Here is a 14,608-nt window from a genome sequence, read left to right as displayed (position 1 = left end):
TTTTTTATTGTAATATTTCACAATATTAGTGTTTTTAGTGTATTTTAAAAATCTTACCGACCCTAAACTTTTGAAGGGTAGTGCAAATGGCCCTTGAGCATATTAAAACCCAATGTGGATTAATAATTAATAAAGTAAATAATTTATATGGGGCCCTTATAAATCAGCCTTAAATTGTATATTGTTGTTTCTGACACCTTTATTCCCTTTTCTTAATATATTACTAGGAAGTTCATGACCGCAGGTCAACAAAACCCTTAAAGATTCTCAGCACAGCAGTCGCATTAATATATTCTCTACAGTGTAACGCACATCCATAACATAGTTCAAATGTGTCAAAACATTATTCATAATATTATTTACATCCTTAGGATTGATGTACAAAATGAGGTGAGGCAATATGATCAAAATCATTGAACAATCAAAGAGAAGTGAGATCATCTGAAATGGCCTCATCAGTCCAAAGAAACCGTTTGAAAACTGTCCTCTTTGTCGCTTCTTTGTGGCAGAGACTCGACAGGTCCTTGTGTGCCAATTCTTCCTCGTCTGAACTTGTCTTTCCATCTCTGTGTTCCTGCAGGTGATAGAGACTGGGGGGTCGGGACAGAGGTGTGCATCATGGAGGAGTAATCAGGTTTGGGAGAAAGGGGCTTATTTGAGCGCCGCAGAACACCGAACCCTCTAGACTTCTTCTGAGCCTGTTCCTCCTGCTGCTGTCTGAGGAGCTGGTGATGAAGAATGGTCTGCACGTCATCCTGTAAGAGACATGACACAGTTCACTGACTGCACGACTGCTTTTAAGTATATCCATGTGGAAAACCAACATGGCCAAATCTCATCCATGAGTGTTTTCAAGGGTTTGCTGGAAAACCAGACAGAGTCCATACAGGGTTCAATAGTGCTGCAGAGATGCAGCCCTAGCAGATGTTCTCGTTTACCCTTCCGCCTCGATTACATTAAATAATATCAATCACATACAGTATTGATGGGATAGTTCACCCAAAAATGAAAATTACCCCATGATTTTCTCACCCTCAAGCCATCCTAGATGACTTGCTTCTTTCAGATGAATACTAACCGAGTTATAATTTAAAAATTATGTAGGACATGAGCAAACGCAGTGACGAATGCAGAGGACAGCGCAAAACAAAACACCGGTCACGAATTAGAAGTACAAAACTAGGATCTGTAAAGAAAAATGTTGGAGGATTTTGATATAAGCCAAAAGAGGAGACTGGTTTTCATTTGCTGTAAACAAAACATGGTTCTCATGAGACTAGCATATTCTCACCAGAGCTTACGTTATGCATTCGTCATCCGCTGGAACGCCACTCTCTCGTGAATGTGCGTACGGCAGTTAGCAGAAACTAGATTACGGTTTGTAAAGTTTTAAATATGGATATTCTTCTTACAAAAACACATTGGTTCTCTTCAGGAGGCCTTTATTAACCCCCTGGAGCCGTATGGAACACTTTTTATGATGGATGGAAGCACTTTATTGGACTTCAAAATCTTAAACCCCATTTACTGCCATTATAAAGCTTAGAAGAGCCAGGACATTTTTTAATATAACTCCTATTGTATTTGTCTGAGTAAGTACATCATGGAGTAATTTTCATTTTTGGGTGAACTATCCCTTTAAATTAAAGCTGCAGTCCCTAACTTTTGGAGCTCTAGCGGTTAATAAACAGAACTGCATGCGTTTTGTGGAAGAACATTGTAGCCGGAGCTACTTCTCTCTGTTTATGTCTATGATGAATCACGCAGGTACTGGGCTACTCCACAGCGGTACCTACCCGAACCAGTCTAAAATAGTCCAAATATAAACATTTATTATAGGTGTGCCGTAGTGATTCAGGATAAGCCAAAAACACGGTTTGGAAAATGGATTCATGTTGTACTCGCTTATTATATAAATTTTGTACATTTTGAAATAAAAAAAGTTACGGACTGCAGCTTTAATATTGAATTGTGTATTTTCTAGAATTTTTGAACAACTTTTTTTTACTCAATCAAGATTCCAAAAACTCACCATGTCTGTCAAGGTAAACGTGTCTGTTTGATTTTTACCATTTTAAAATGAGCTAGACCGGATATGAAAAAATACATAAATAAATTCGAATATGTGACCCTGGTCCGCAAAACCAGTCTCAAGTGTCAATTTTTCGAAATTGAGATTTATACATCACCCGAAAGCTGAATAAATAAGCTTTCCATTGATGTATGGTTTGTTAAGATAGGACAATATTTGGCTGAGATACAACTATTTGAAAATCTGGAATCTGAGGGTGCAAAAAAATCTAAATATTGAGAAAATTGCCTTTAAAGTTGTCCAAATAAAGTCCTTAGCAATGCATATTACTAATCAAAACTGAAGTTTTGATATATTTACGGTAGGAAATTTACAAAATATCTTCATGGAACATGATCTTTACTTAATACCTAATGATCTTTGGCATAAATCAAAATTGATCAATTTGGCCCATACAATGTATTTTTGGCTATTGCTACAAATATACCCGTGCTACTTAAGACTGGTTTTGTGGTCCAGGGTCACATATGTCTAACTAATAAATTAATGTTAATATTTTCTTCCCTTTTTGTTTCCTTCTTTTTTATACAAGTATGCAAAAGCAAAAGTAGCAAACTTTTTAGCATTTTTACTGATCATCAAATGTGCAGTTAAACATACTTTCCAGGCCTCCAGCTCTATGGACAGTTCTAGTCGACTCTGAACAGCTTCCAAAAGTTGGTTGTTCAGTGTCATTAGTTCGTTCTTGCTTCTCAGTAGCTCAGTCTCCATTGCTTGTTTCCTGCAATACAATTAAAAACTGTTTTTTCATCCACCAAAAACCAAAAGTCTGTTATCAGATAGCAGTCTTATTTCATAACACAAAATAATTAGTGTTAGAGATGAACTGAACTCACTTTGCAATGGCTTCATCTCTGTCCCGTAGAGCTTGCTGTAAAATGGCAGCATCTTCCCCAGACTTCCTTCCCTGTCAACGGCAGTAGATTTGTTTTAAAGGACACCTATTAAGCTTTTTTATTATACCTTCCTTTAATGTGTAATACAGTTGTTTGTGCATGTAAACTATTGGAAAAGTTTCAAAGCGCAAAGTCCATGCCAAAGGGAGTTAATGTCACCAACGGTAAAAAAAAGTCCTGAAACACCTTGTTAGTAGCTCTGCCGTTAAATAAGTGTTTGACCAATAAACAACAGACTAGGCCAGCTGACCAATAAAAGCAAACTGGGCTTTTGGAAAGGTGGGCTTTAAATCACGTAAGTATATTCTAGCAGACCTCAAAATGAAATTATGAACTTGTAAATAAGCATAATATGGGCACTTAAAAAATGTCTACAATTGTTCTAACAATAATAGGAGCATGCACTGGTTACGCAAGGCCTAAGAATAGAATGGAGGTATGTGCATATTCAAAAAGGAGGTGTGTCCCATATGAGCTGATGGGTGTGGCTAAAGTTCACCTGAGAGGTGTGGTTAACGGCGAGTGTCCGGGCCACTTTCTGCAGTTGAAGCAATGCCTTGTCTAAAGGATTGGTTTGGGATGGCTGATCGACTTCTGCTGACTCTAAATCTGTCAGAGGGACTAGCAGCTTTACAACAGACTGAATCTCCTCTGCCACCTAGAAACACCACAGAAACAGTGAATATGCAATTAGGACAAGCCCTGATTGCGTAAATTAAATCACAGTCCAGTCTGTTATAAACTGCAATCACTTATAAGAGGGTGTTGTAGGTTAAAGAACATTTACATGACAAAGTTGAGACTCACCCGGTGTCTGTTTTCACTCCAGCCGGGTCCGCTATCATTCTGCTGTTGCAGTCTGTCCACCTGAGCCTTGAGCTTTAGACTGCGCTGCCGAGATAATTCCACTTCCCTTTTCACATGCTTCAGCTGCCGCCATAGAGAGAGTGTTACATGAGCACAACATACAAGCTTCTATTGACGTACTGTAGGATTCATATAGCTACACTCGTGGTGCATGTGTAGGTCCACTCAAAATGATATCAGACTGACATATCTGCCAACATAAACACAGAATGTCTTGTGCCTTTTACGGCCTTGCTATTCTGGATTCTCAAAGAACTGAGACAGGTGGAATCCGGCCATTCCGGCTAAACTAAAAGGGAACATTCAGAAGCAAAGCTGAGATGACCTTTACTTCCTAGTGTGAAGTGATTTGGTTACTTAAATCTTTAGACTAAATGTTTCAAATGTCTGAGTATGGTGTGTCAAAAATGTCTGCGTTGTTTCAGTTTTAGTCAAACAGGCATCATTAGGAAAACATAAATTCAGCCTGTAAAACCCACATTCCATTGACAGTTTGTCCATGTCCTGGACATGGATTTGCACATAAATAAAAAATAAAAACTTGCATGTTCATTATTAGCGCTGAAGAGTCATATTACTTTTAAAAAAATTGGGCTGAATGAAGAAAGAGCAAATTAACTTCTGTTTGGTCATCTGGTCCTTTTATTGATCTGGTCCTTTTTTGTTTGGTTGTTTGGTTGGTTCTTCAATGATGACATTTAAAAATCTCAAAATAACATTTCTGGTCACTTCAAACTGTTTCTGTGCTGTCCTGGCAGAGATGTGCTCATCAGTAACATAATCAAATAAAAACAAGTATTTAAAATGATTGACATGAAGGTAGTGACAGCTAGTTTGAAGTGATTATTTGTCATGAAACTATGAATTACAGGCTATGTAAATAATGATTAAAAGTATGTTAAAAACGTTTTATTTCGCTTTTTATTTTTTTTATGAGTCTGTGTGAGGGATAATTGTAAATAGGCATTCTGTCAAATGTAATATTTCAAAATGATTTAAAAAAAAAGCTTTTTATGTATTTCTTAGAGTCTGGGTGAGGGATAATCCAAAACTAGCGTAATTCTGTCAAATGTAACATTTTAAAAGACTTCAAACTGAATAAAAAAAAGATATAATTAAATTAAACCAATTAAAATTCTTTGAACAGAGAATAAGAAATTTTAAACACTTTTTGCATTTCTTAGAGTCTGGGTTGAGAAATAAGTCAAATTCTGTCAAATTAAACCTTTTAAAACACTGAATTTAGCAACAAAAAAAAATCAATAAAAAAGTAAATACAATAAAATGTAATTAAAGCTATAAAAAGATTTTCCTTAAAATAGGCTAATAGGGACAGGAAGGTGTGCCTAATTGAAGAATCACCATTATGCAGCTAATTTCCCCTTTGTTCATATGCGTTCACTGATTTGAATCACTGTACTCATAACAAGCATGACTCACCGTGGCAGACACCGGGCTGGACACTCGTCTGAGAAGTGGGCTTCCACTCCGGAGCAGATCCGGTAACGCTTCATCTAAATATGACCTTGCGGGCTTCGGGGACGCGTTCGGGTCAGATTGTTCAACCACAGTCATAAAACGCGAGTCATCCGTTTGACTGTCATCCACTGCAGGCTGCTCTTGTAACTCATCCAGTGTGCATAGCGGCGAGCTGTTAGACTCTCTGTCAGTGTCATGACTTGAAATTGAATCCTCATCGTCAGTTAATCGTCTGTGGACTTCTTCAGTGGTCAGTGGTGATTCCAGGAGGTCCCTAAAAGTGCGCAAAGTTACTGGTGAATCTCTCCTATAGGTCTCCATTATCATCTAAGACTGAGCGGCCTGAGCTGAAACGCACGCTCTTATCAGGAGAGTGAAGACTAAAACTCAGACGAGAGAATGTCTTCAAACCAGTTTTTCCCGTCTTTTGACGCTCAGAAATGTCAGGTGCGTCAACAGCCCTCACAGGGTTTGACATCACAGAGGGTTTTACCTGTGGGACTGAGGCTTTTGTACGTAGATTAATATAAACATTGACGAGATGTCCGTGCGTGTTCAGACACGTCTGCGAAATGAGGATAACGCCCTTTGATTATGTTAAGCTTTGTACACAACACTTAGGCTATAATTAAGTCTCCCTGTGAGAGAAGTGGAAGCTAGAGAAAGAAATTGCATGCATATTATAAAGGATTATAAAGGATCTCAACAGAATCGTGTGTGATTGGTTATAATGCGCTGTAAACGCTGCAAAAACGCCTAAAATGAAATACGGTGCAACATGAGCAGATCTTAATTTAATCCCGCAATCAACACTTTCTATTCATTTTCATTTTGTTAGCAACAGTCGTAATCGATTTAAATTGTTTGTGCAGGGGCATTTTTGTCCAATTTAGTGGCATTTTTGCCCCAACTCTAAGGCTAAGCCTTCCCCAGCCTTACACACAATTTTACAAATCATCTTAACCTTAAAGGCTCTCATGCTTGTCATGTGACACACAGCAGACTGTATGACTGATATAGGCTTATGTCCCTACTGAAAAAAACTAAAAAATAAATCCATCACAGAACATTTTTGTGGTTTCAACATTACAAACAATCAAATTTTAACCATTAAAACCATTAGAAAATGGTTTTCTGTACTGTGTTTTGGGACATACTCCATCAGGATTTAGTGGTTTTAACAAGCCACCAGTAGAAGGCAACCAATTAGAGACCAACAGGGTCCATTACAGTTTCCAGTAAAACCAATACAAGTCCCATTATAACCAGTAAAACTATTACAAATTTTATAGTGTGTCTATAGTTTTTTTCAGCAGGGGGTTATAATTTTTTAAAAATATTTATTTGAAATATTCCAAAAATATATCATGAAATATGTCGATTCTCAAATATGTGTAAGTAAATGCATTTTGCACCTTTATAGATTGTTAGTTGATCTATAATGGGCGATGGGCAAAGTAGCCTAATAGTGTAATTTATTAACTTTGCATAAAAATCCGTCTTTTTACTTAAGTAACAGATATGGGTGTCATACCATAAAATATCTTTAATACGACTGACTTTGTATTTAATGTGAATTTAATAAAAACATTGCAAGTTACTAATTAGCCTATAACACTTTCATTGTACAAATAGAGAGCAAAGAACGTTTACATTATCAAAGTCAATTTTCACTTCAGTCCAGCTAGTTCAAGCACTCTCAGAAACTTCCATAATAATCTCTAAAGCTGTTCAGCGATGACTCATCTGAACGCCTCTGATTGGTCCTTGCATTCAAAAGCTCAACATAATCGTATGGGATAGGCTGCTTGATCCGTTACCAAAGAAGAATGTTAAAATTATTCAAGAAAATACAATTTTCTTATCAAAGTGATCAAATGTTGTGGTGCAAAAATGAGTACACCCACCTGAAAGTTACTAAATAAATGTTTAAAAAATTCTGGTGTAAGGTTAAGGCAAGTATTGATCAACAGGTATGTTGAACCAAAACTGTTAAAGGTAAGTAATTTCTTGAAAATTAAGTGTTATATAATGGCCCACTGAATCATACTCAGACTTAATGCTGACAACAATGAAACCACTTGAGAGAGAACTGTCAGGAGATTTATTTCTTAGCATAAAAGAGGACAATGGTACAAGAGGAATACCAAATTATTGTTTTAAGTGTGAAAATATAGCCAAAGTAACACAATTCAAAAACAATGGATTTGTGAAAAGGCCCCTGAAATAATCAGGTCTTCACTTTAAGCTTTCATTTAGTAATGAGTGAGTTTTTGCTAGAAAAAGAGCAGGAGAAACACTGTGAAAGTGTCTCAGAGCCGACAAAAGCTGTGAAAAGAGTGACACTTTATCTCACAGAGTAAGATGCAGCATGCAGAAGTGACATGCATGGTTGTTTATCCACACCAGAACTACTGACTGTAGCCAAAGCACAATAAACTCGCTTGGCTTTTTCCACGGCCCATATTTACAAAATATTGAAGATGCTACCCTCTTCTCATTCCCTGCATTGTTGGGCATTTTTTTTAACATGACAATGAAGATATTCATTCTCCTGAGGTGAAAATCCTTCAGTGGACATGTATTTCACTCAATCTTAACACTCTTGAGCTACTGTGAGAGATTCTGTAGAGACAAGCTGAGCAACATTCCCCATTAAAGACCAGGGCATTTAAAGGGGTCATATGATGCGATTTCAATTTTTCCTTTCTCTTTGGAGTGTTACAAGCTCTTGGTGCATAAAGAAGAGCTGTAAAGTTGCAAAGATTAAAGTCTCAAATCCAAAGAGATATTCTTTATAAAAGTTAAGAGTCAACCACACCTACCTAAAATGGCTCGTTCTAACACGCCTCCACGTCTAAGTCAAAATGTGGGAAGATTTGCATAACACCGCCCAAATGTAACTTTTATTAACTTTTATTCACGCTGTAGTATTGTTGCTGCCGCCATGTCGTGAAGGCACTGTGTTTCGTTGTGAAAGCGAAACTACTTTGTTTGGTCTTCCAAAAGAGGACGATATCCGCTTCGTCATGCCTGGAGCTGATCCGTGCTGGTCGCTGAGGAAATACATCAACTTCGCGCATTTGTCATGAACTTGTACACTCAGTGCCAAGAAGTGTCAGAGCAGTGTACTTAGAGTTATGGAGGACATATTAAGTTCTAGAATATTACACTTGGTTGAATTAAATCTAGGTTGTACTCAATTCTGCAATCCTTCATTTAAACAAAAATTGGCTAAGTTTCTTATTTTACAGATATTAATGGCATGTATTTCTCTGTTTTTATGAAGAATATGTTTAATACATTTCAATTTGGCCATCTTTCTATGAATTATATTAGTGATCATTAAAAAATACATCTTTTTTATTTAATCAGAGGGAGTGTACATTTATGCTGACTACAAGTCGCTATAAAGGTGAGTGAACTCAGCTAGTCCAAGAATAGACTGTGCTGTTTCCTTTCTTAGTTAATACAACCAAAAATCATTACGAATTATTGGTGCAAACAATTTGACCAATGACAACGTGAAATATAGTCTATGTGTTTGTGTATGTGATAAAAGAAAAAGACAAGGAATTTGAAGTACAGCACTGGGTATCCGACTCTTCAAAATGGCAAAAGAAAAAGAAAACCCTGAGTGGGTTGGTGGTCAAGAATTTTACAACAATATGAACCAAAGGAGATATTAGGATGGTAAGTGTCACCTATCTTGATAAGGTTTGTGTCTGGAAAAAGTAATAAATATCTATAAAGATCAAATTGTAACATTAAAATTACATTATAAGTCCTGAATTTGTCTGAGTCTCTTCTTTTCCAGAGGTGTGAGCAGTGTAGTTCGCCGATGTGTGGACAAACGGACTGGCCAGCAATATGCTGTAAAGATCATAGATATCACACCATCAGACAAAATGACACCTCAAGAGATACAGCGGGCCACTGTGAAAGAGATCGACATTCTTCGAAAAGTGTCTGGACAAAAAAAAACATAAGTATGACTGTCCACTGCCAGTTTGATCCATTAGCAACTTTTCCAATACATATACCACAAAATATAACCTAATATGATGGTGCTACGATACAGAAATATAATATCTTTTAAGAAATTCAATTTCTTTTTGAATTACAAAAATAAAAATGGTAAGGCTATGGTGTTTTTGCAACAACAACATCAAATCAGATGTTTTTTCCCCCCCTCATAGTTCAACTGAAGGATTGCTTTGAATCAAAGGCCTTCTTCTTTTTGGTATTTGATCTATAAGTACAGCTTCAATCTCTTTTAATGGCACACACAGCTCTCATGTCTGTGGATCACTATTGTTTGTGGTCACATAGACTTGAGAAACCCATGACAAACTTTTAGCCATCACCCTCAGAACTATTTAATTGTGGCTGCAATTTTTTTGCACAGGCAAACCACTCAAATTTAGCACAGAAAATGTAAAAATTAAGTTTTATCCTCATTTCCCTGGTAGCCCATTTTCACCGCTAACTGTTGTTTTGTTTACAAGTTTGCTTTCTATTCAGATTTCTAGATGTTCCCTGTGGAGATTATCGGTTGGTTGACACTCCGCAGCATACAGATAAGACACGGGCTATTCTAAGAGCCCACAATATGGCTCATTGCCAAGATGCCAAGTTTCTGCCAGAGCCTAACACTCAATACAAACGTGCACAAAATCCCTCCAGATTTCTTCTTTTGACACTTATATTTTGAACAGATGCAGTTACAATTGTCTGTCTGTAATGTGCCAATTGTAAATCACCAGACTAACTGGTATTGCTTATCATTCCTTAGTTTTTAAAGTTTATTAGTTTGTGTTTAAAGACGAATGTTTTTTTAACAGGACGAAGAGAGGAGAACTCTTTGATTACCTCACAGAGAAAGTCACCCTAAGTGAGAAAAAAACACGGTAATAAGTCTAATGATAACCAATTTTCGATGCTCCTGATTGTATTTAAATTGTGAAAAACAAATCCTATGCTGAAGAGGGGATTGTATAATCAAACCATTTAAGTTGTTTCCAACAACAGCGGGGCATCTTGAGTGTTGATGGGTTTAAAGTTAGATCACGGGCCACGGCACACTACCATGAATAAATACATAAATGTAGTCTGTCTACTTTTATGAATTGTATGAAATTTTGTTAAATGTATCAGTTTCCAAAAAATGTTTGTACTGACAACACTGTTTTCAACATTGATAATAAGAAATGTTTCTTGAGAACCAAATCATCATATTAGAATAATTTCTGAAGGATCATGTGACACTAAAGACTGGAGGAATAACTGTTCAAATTTAGCTTTTAAGTAAAAATTTTTAAAGAAACTCGAATCCATTCATTGCAGCTGCTGTATTAATCTTATTAGTAAGATCTTGATTAATGGCCCTCAGTTTTCTCTTTTCTCACTCTTTTGGAGGTGGTTGAGTATCTTCACACCCACAATATAGTCCATCATGACCTGAAACCAGAGAACATTCTGTTAGATGTTGATGTGAATATCAAACTCACTGATTTTGGCTTCTCAATCCAGATTGAGCCTGAACAAAGACTGAATGGTGAGTTCTTATGAGCACCTTTAAATATACGTATTTGGAAGGAATGATTGCAGATACTGTAGTTTAGAAGAACCTGCTTCTGTTTCACCCCTAGAGGTTTGTGGGACACCAGGTTACTTGGCTCCAGAAATCATTGAGTGCTCCATGGATCCCAATCATGCTGGTTATGGGACTGCTGTTGACCTGTAAGTGCATAAATTAAGTATGCACCAGTGTTATTTTAGTTCTATATTCTGTTATATTTGAAGTATTTATTGATATTTTAAAATGCTTTTTAAAGGATTAGTTCACCCACAAATGAAAATTTGCTTAAAATGTATTCACCCTCAGGCTATCCAAGATGTAGATGAGTTTGTTTCTTTATCAGAACAGATTTGGAGATAGTTTGCACTACATCACACGCTCACCAATGGATGCTCTGCAGTGAATGGGTGCCGTCAAAATGAGAGTTCAAACACCTGATAAAAACAACACGATTCACACAACTCCAGTCCATCAATTAATGTCTTGTGAAGCGAAAAGCTGCATATTTGTAAGAAACAATAAATCATTATGGCCTTTTAACGTTAAACTGTCGCTTCTGGCCAAAAAGCAAGCCCATAATCCATAATAAAGCTTTCTCCAGTGAAAAAGTCCATTCCCTGTTGTCTTCTCACATCAAAATCTACTGACGTGTTTATTTAGAACTGTTTCCTACAGAAAATTTACATGTAGCCTAGAAAAATATTGCATTAACAGTCAAATAAACCAACCAAATAAATAAATACATGAACTTCCTGGCAGTGACAGTGAACCAGTAGAATATGAATTGATTACAACAAACTAGTATGTTTAGCAGATGAATGTGATGTTACATAACCTTCTTTCTGTCTGTTCTTGTGCAGTTGGAGCGCAGGTGTGATCTTCTACACTCTTTTGGCTGGATCGCCACCTTTCTGGCACAGGAAACAAATGCTGATGCTTCGAATGATTCTTGCAGGAAAATACAAATTCACTTCTCCGGAGTGGGATGACCGCTCGGACACTGTCAAAAGACTTGGTGCGTGTCGGTTGTGGTCTTGTTTGTCTTCCTGACTACTAGTTTTAAATGTAGTTACGCAAAATTGTATGAGAAAATGCCTTTCCAAAGTCACCTCGTTTTCTTCCCAGCAGATTTCCAGGTTATTAGTTGTGGACCCACTTAGTCATTATACAGCCACAGAAGCCCTCAATCACCCATTCTTCCAGCAGTACATGGATGCAGAAGTACGTAATTTCAGCCCTTACAGGACGTTCAAGGTAAAGAGCAGATGTTCACCATACACCATCGTTATCCTGCAGGTTATTTGTATGACCACACTTGCTGCCATGCGCATCTACTGCAACTGTCGTCGTGCCAAACATGTCACCAAGGAAGTGATCTGCAGTGACCCATATGCCATCAAACCTCTACGCAAGATGATCGACGCATGTGCCTTCAAGATCTACAGCCACTGGGTGAAGAAAGGGCCAACTCAGAACAGAGCAGCTTTATTTGAGAACACTCCAAAAGTCATGCTCTCCATTGCAGCTGAGGAGATGGATGTGTCACCCAGGACTTGGTGAGGGGTCATCATCTCCGAATAATCCCAGATACCACAATTTACCTCAAGAACATGTTGATAACAGTCCAAAAATACACCTCTACTGCTATGACAGATTATTTCCACCTTATTTACACAGTGAAAAGGAAAAAATATTGCTAAAAATGTACAATTGAGATCCAAACTATTTAATGTGTGGTATTATTTAATACAATTACATTTTTATTCTATTTTAAATATATGATGTTGCTTAAATTTTTTATCTAAATGAATTTAATGACCATAAAGAAAGGCTAAAAAAAATAAAGAAAACTTTAAGATTGGTTGTTAAGATTTTAATTTCACAATATTTTGTGTAAAAAAAAAAAACAGATATAACACTGAATTCCAGAAGTTTGTGTCTCCACAGGAGAAATGTAGTATCCCTCCAATAATGCACCACTGGCATCAACTAGTCTTGAACATTCGGCTCTTAAAGCTCAGTTCTTTTCTGTTTTGCATTTGAGCTCATAGCACAGCGGAAGCCCAGGTTATCAGAGGCCGAATCTGGTGTGTTTCCCATCCTGCATGTGAGAACATAAAAACACAAGTTTTTATTTATCATATTCTCATCAATCCAGACACGTTTGGGGTCAGCTGCCTGGAAATGTTACAAGAAGCAATTGTATAATGAATAATAAAAGCCTTATAAAAGTTGACTTTGAATAATATGAATGTAGCAGGATGGAGCATGACTGACCTAGTGGTGACACGAGCTCTGTGATTGGCCGAGCCATCGGCTGTGTCGATCCAGGATGCTCCGCGCAGGACGTACATGGTCTGAGCACCAGAAAATCGTGAGGAGGTCCACTCCCAGACATTACCCAGCATGTCATATAGTCCTGGAACAAGGTGGGATATTATTCTCTAAATTCAGAACAATAGTGAAGTTACACAGTTACACTGCCGTTCAAAAGTTTGAGGTCTCTTCAAAAAAGTTTGAAATGTATCACAATTTCCACAAAAATATTAAGCAACTGTTTTTAACTTTAATAATAATGCTTCTTGAGCAGCAAATCAATATATTAGAATGATTTCTGAAGGATCATGTGACACTAAAGACTTGAGTAATGACTTAAAATTGTAAAATATTTTTAAATAGAAAATATTTATTTTAAATTGTAATAGTATTTCACAATATATTACTATTGTACTGTACTTTTGATCAAATAAATGCAGCCTTGGTGAGCATAATAGATTAAAAACATTTTTTTAAATCTTACCAACCCCAAACTTTTGAATGTAGATATTCTAGGAAGCTTTGTCTCCGTCTATGAATTATGTTGTTGATAAAATGTGACACACCATCAGTACAGTGTGTGATACTATACTGTATATACTACATTACCATAGTTATTCTGTGGAGGATAGGCAGTTACAGGAGCTACACCATGATAACCATCTTCTGCAGCATCCCTATCTGGAAATGGGCCCTTTGTACAAAGAACAAAGACTTTACAATTACCAACAGCTAAACAACTTTATAACTGTCTTGAAGGAAAAAATACACATTTTCCCACCTGCTATGGACAAGAATGTACCTCAACTGACCTGCCACAGGTTAGTCCGGTTCAGTAAGAACTTGTTGCCCCATGGGTAGGTCCTGCCTGAAATGCAAAAATGTGCTGGCTATGATGACTACATAAAATGAAGTAAAACAGGTGGACAATACTGCATGACAAAGAGTAAGACTGCAGTTTTTAGGTGCTGTGAGGCATAAGGCTTTTTTGGCTTGCCTTCCAAACCTCCACGTGCAGCCATTTCCCACTCTTCCTCAGTTGGCAGCCTTTTCTTCTTCCACTGACAGTAGGTTTGGGCATCATTCCAGCTGACCTGCACCACAGGGGATTCCAGTCTGTCCTTGATACCAGAGCCTGGTCCTGCCGGCTGCACACATCAAAACCAGAAAGCCCAGACATCCGTACAGTAAAAATAAATAATGTGACTTATTAATTAAATAAATAACCATTTTAAAATGTATAAAGAAATAAATTATGAATTAAATTTACAACATCAAGATAATTTATTTACTAATTTATTTGATTTATAAATTAATAAATGCAAATATATATATATATATATATATATATATATATATATATATATATATATATAT

General features: G+C 36.9%; 2 protein-coding genes and 1 pseudogene across 2 annotated transcripts in view; 1 reads left to right on the top strand and 2 right to left on the bottom strand.

Moving 5' to 3' along the window:
- Positions 1-44: 44 nt before the first annotated feature.
- Positions 45-6,053, bottom strand: bicdl2l (bicaudal-D-related protein 2-like). The gene is made up of 6 exons (XM_016228828.1): positions 5,296-6,053; positions 3,796-3,918; positions 3,488-3,646; positions 2,929-2,999; positions 2,693-2,813; positions 45-755 (listed from the first exon to the last, which is right to left on the bottom strand). The coding sequence occupies exons 1-6, from the start codon at positions 5,659-5,661 to the stop codon at positions 456-458; spliced, it is 1,140 nt and encodes a 379-aa protein (XP_016084314.1). The 5' UTR covers positions 5,662-6,053; the 3' UTR covers positions 45-455.
- A 4,672-nt stretch (positions 6,054-10,725) lies between these two features.
- On the top strand, positions 10,726-12,496 carry LOC107603294 (phosphorylase b kinase gamma catalytic chain, skeletal muscle/heart isoform-like; annotated as a pseudogene).
- Positions 12,497-12,780: 284 nt separating this feature from the next.
- Positions 12,781-14,608, bottom strand: part of LOC107548208 (sulfatase-modifying factor 2-like) — a 4,068-nt gene continuing 2,240 nt past the window's right edge. The window contains exons 6-9 of the mRNA XM_016228827.1: positions 14,044-14,099; positions 13,841-13,925; positions 13,193-13,334; positions 12,781-13,016 (exon numbers count right to left, since the gene is read on the bottom strand). Of these exons, the coding sequence (XP_016084313.1) occupies positions 12,926-13,016; positions 13,193-13,334; positions 13,841-13,925; positions 14,044-14,099 (374 nt within the window). The 3' untranslated portion in view covers positions 12,781-12,925. The remainder of the gene's footprint in view (positions 13,017-13,192; positions 13,335-13,840; positions 13,926-14,043; positions 14,100-14,608) is intronic.

The sequence above is a fragment of the Sinocyclocheilus grahami genome, unplaced genomic scaffold, assembly GCF_001515645.1.
Source record: "Sinocyclocheilus grahami isolate Dianchi unplaced genomic scaffold, SAMN03320097.WGS_v1.1 scaffold344.1, whole genome shotgun sequence".
Classification (NCBI taxonomy): domain Eukaryota; kingdom Metazoa; phylum Chordata; class Actinopteri; order Cypriniformes; family Cyprinidae; genus Sinocyclocheilus; species Sinocyclocheilus grahami.
This window is presented reverse-complemented; position numbering and strand designations above follow the sequence as displayed.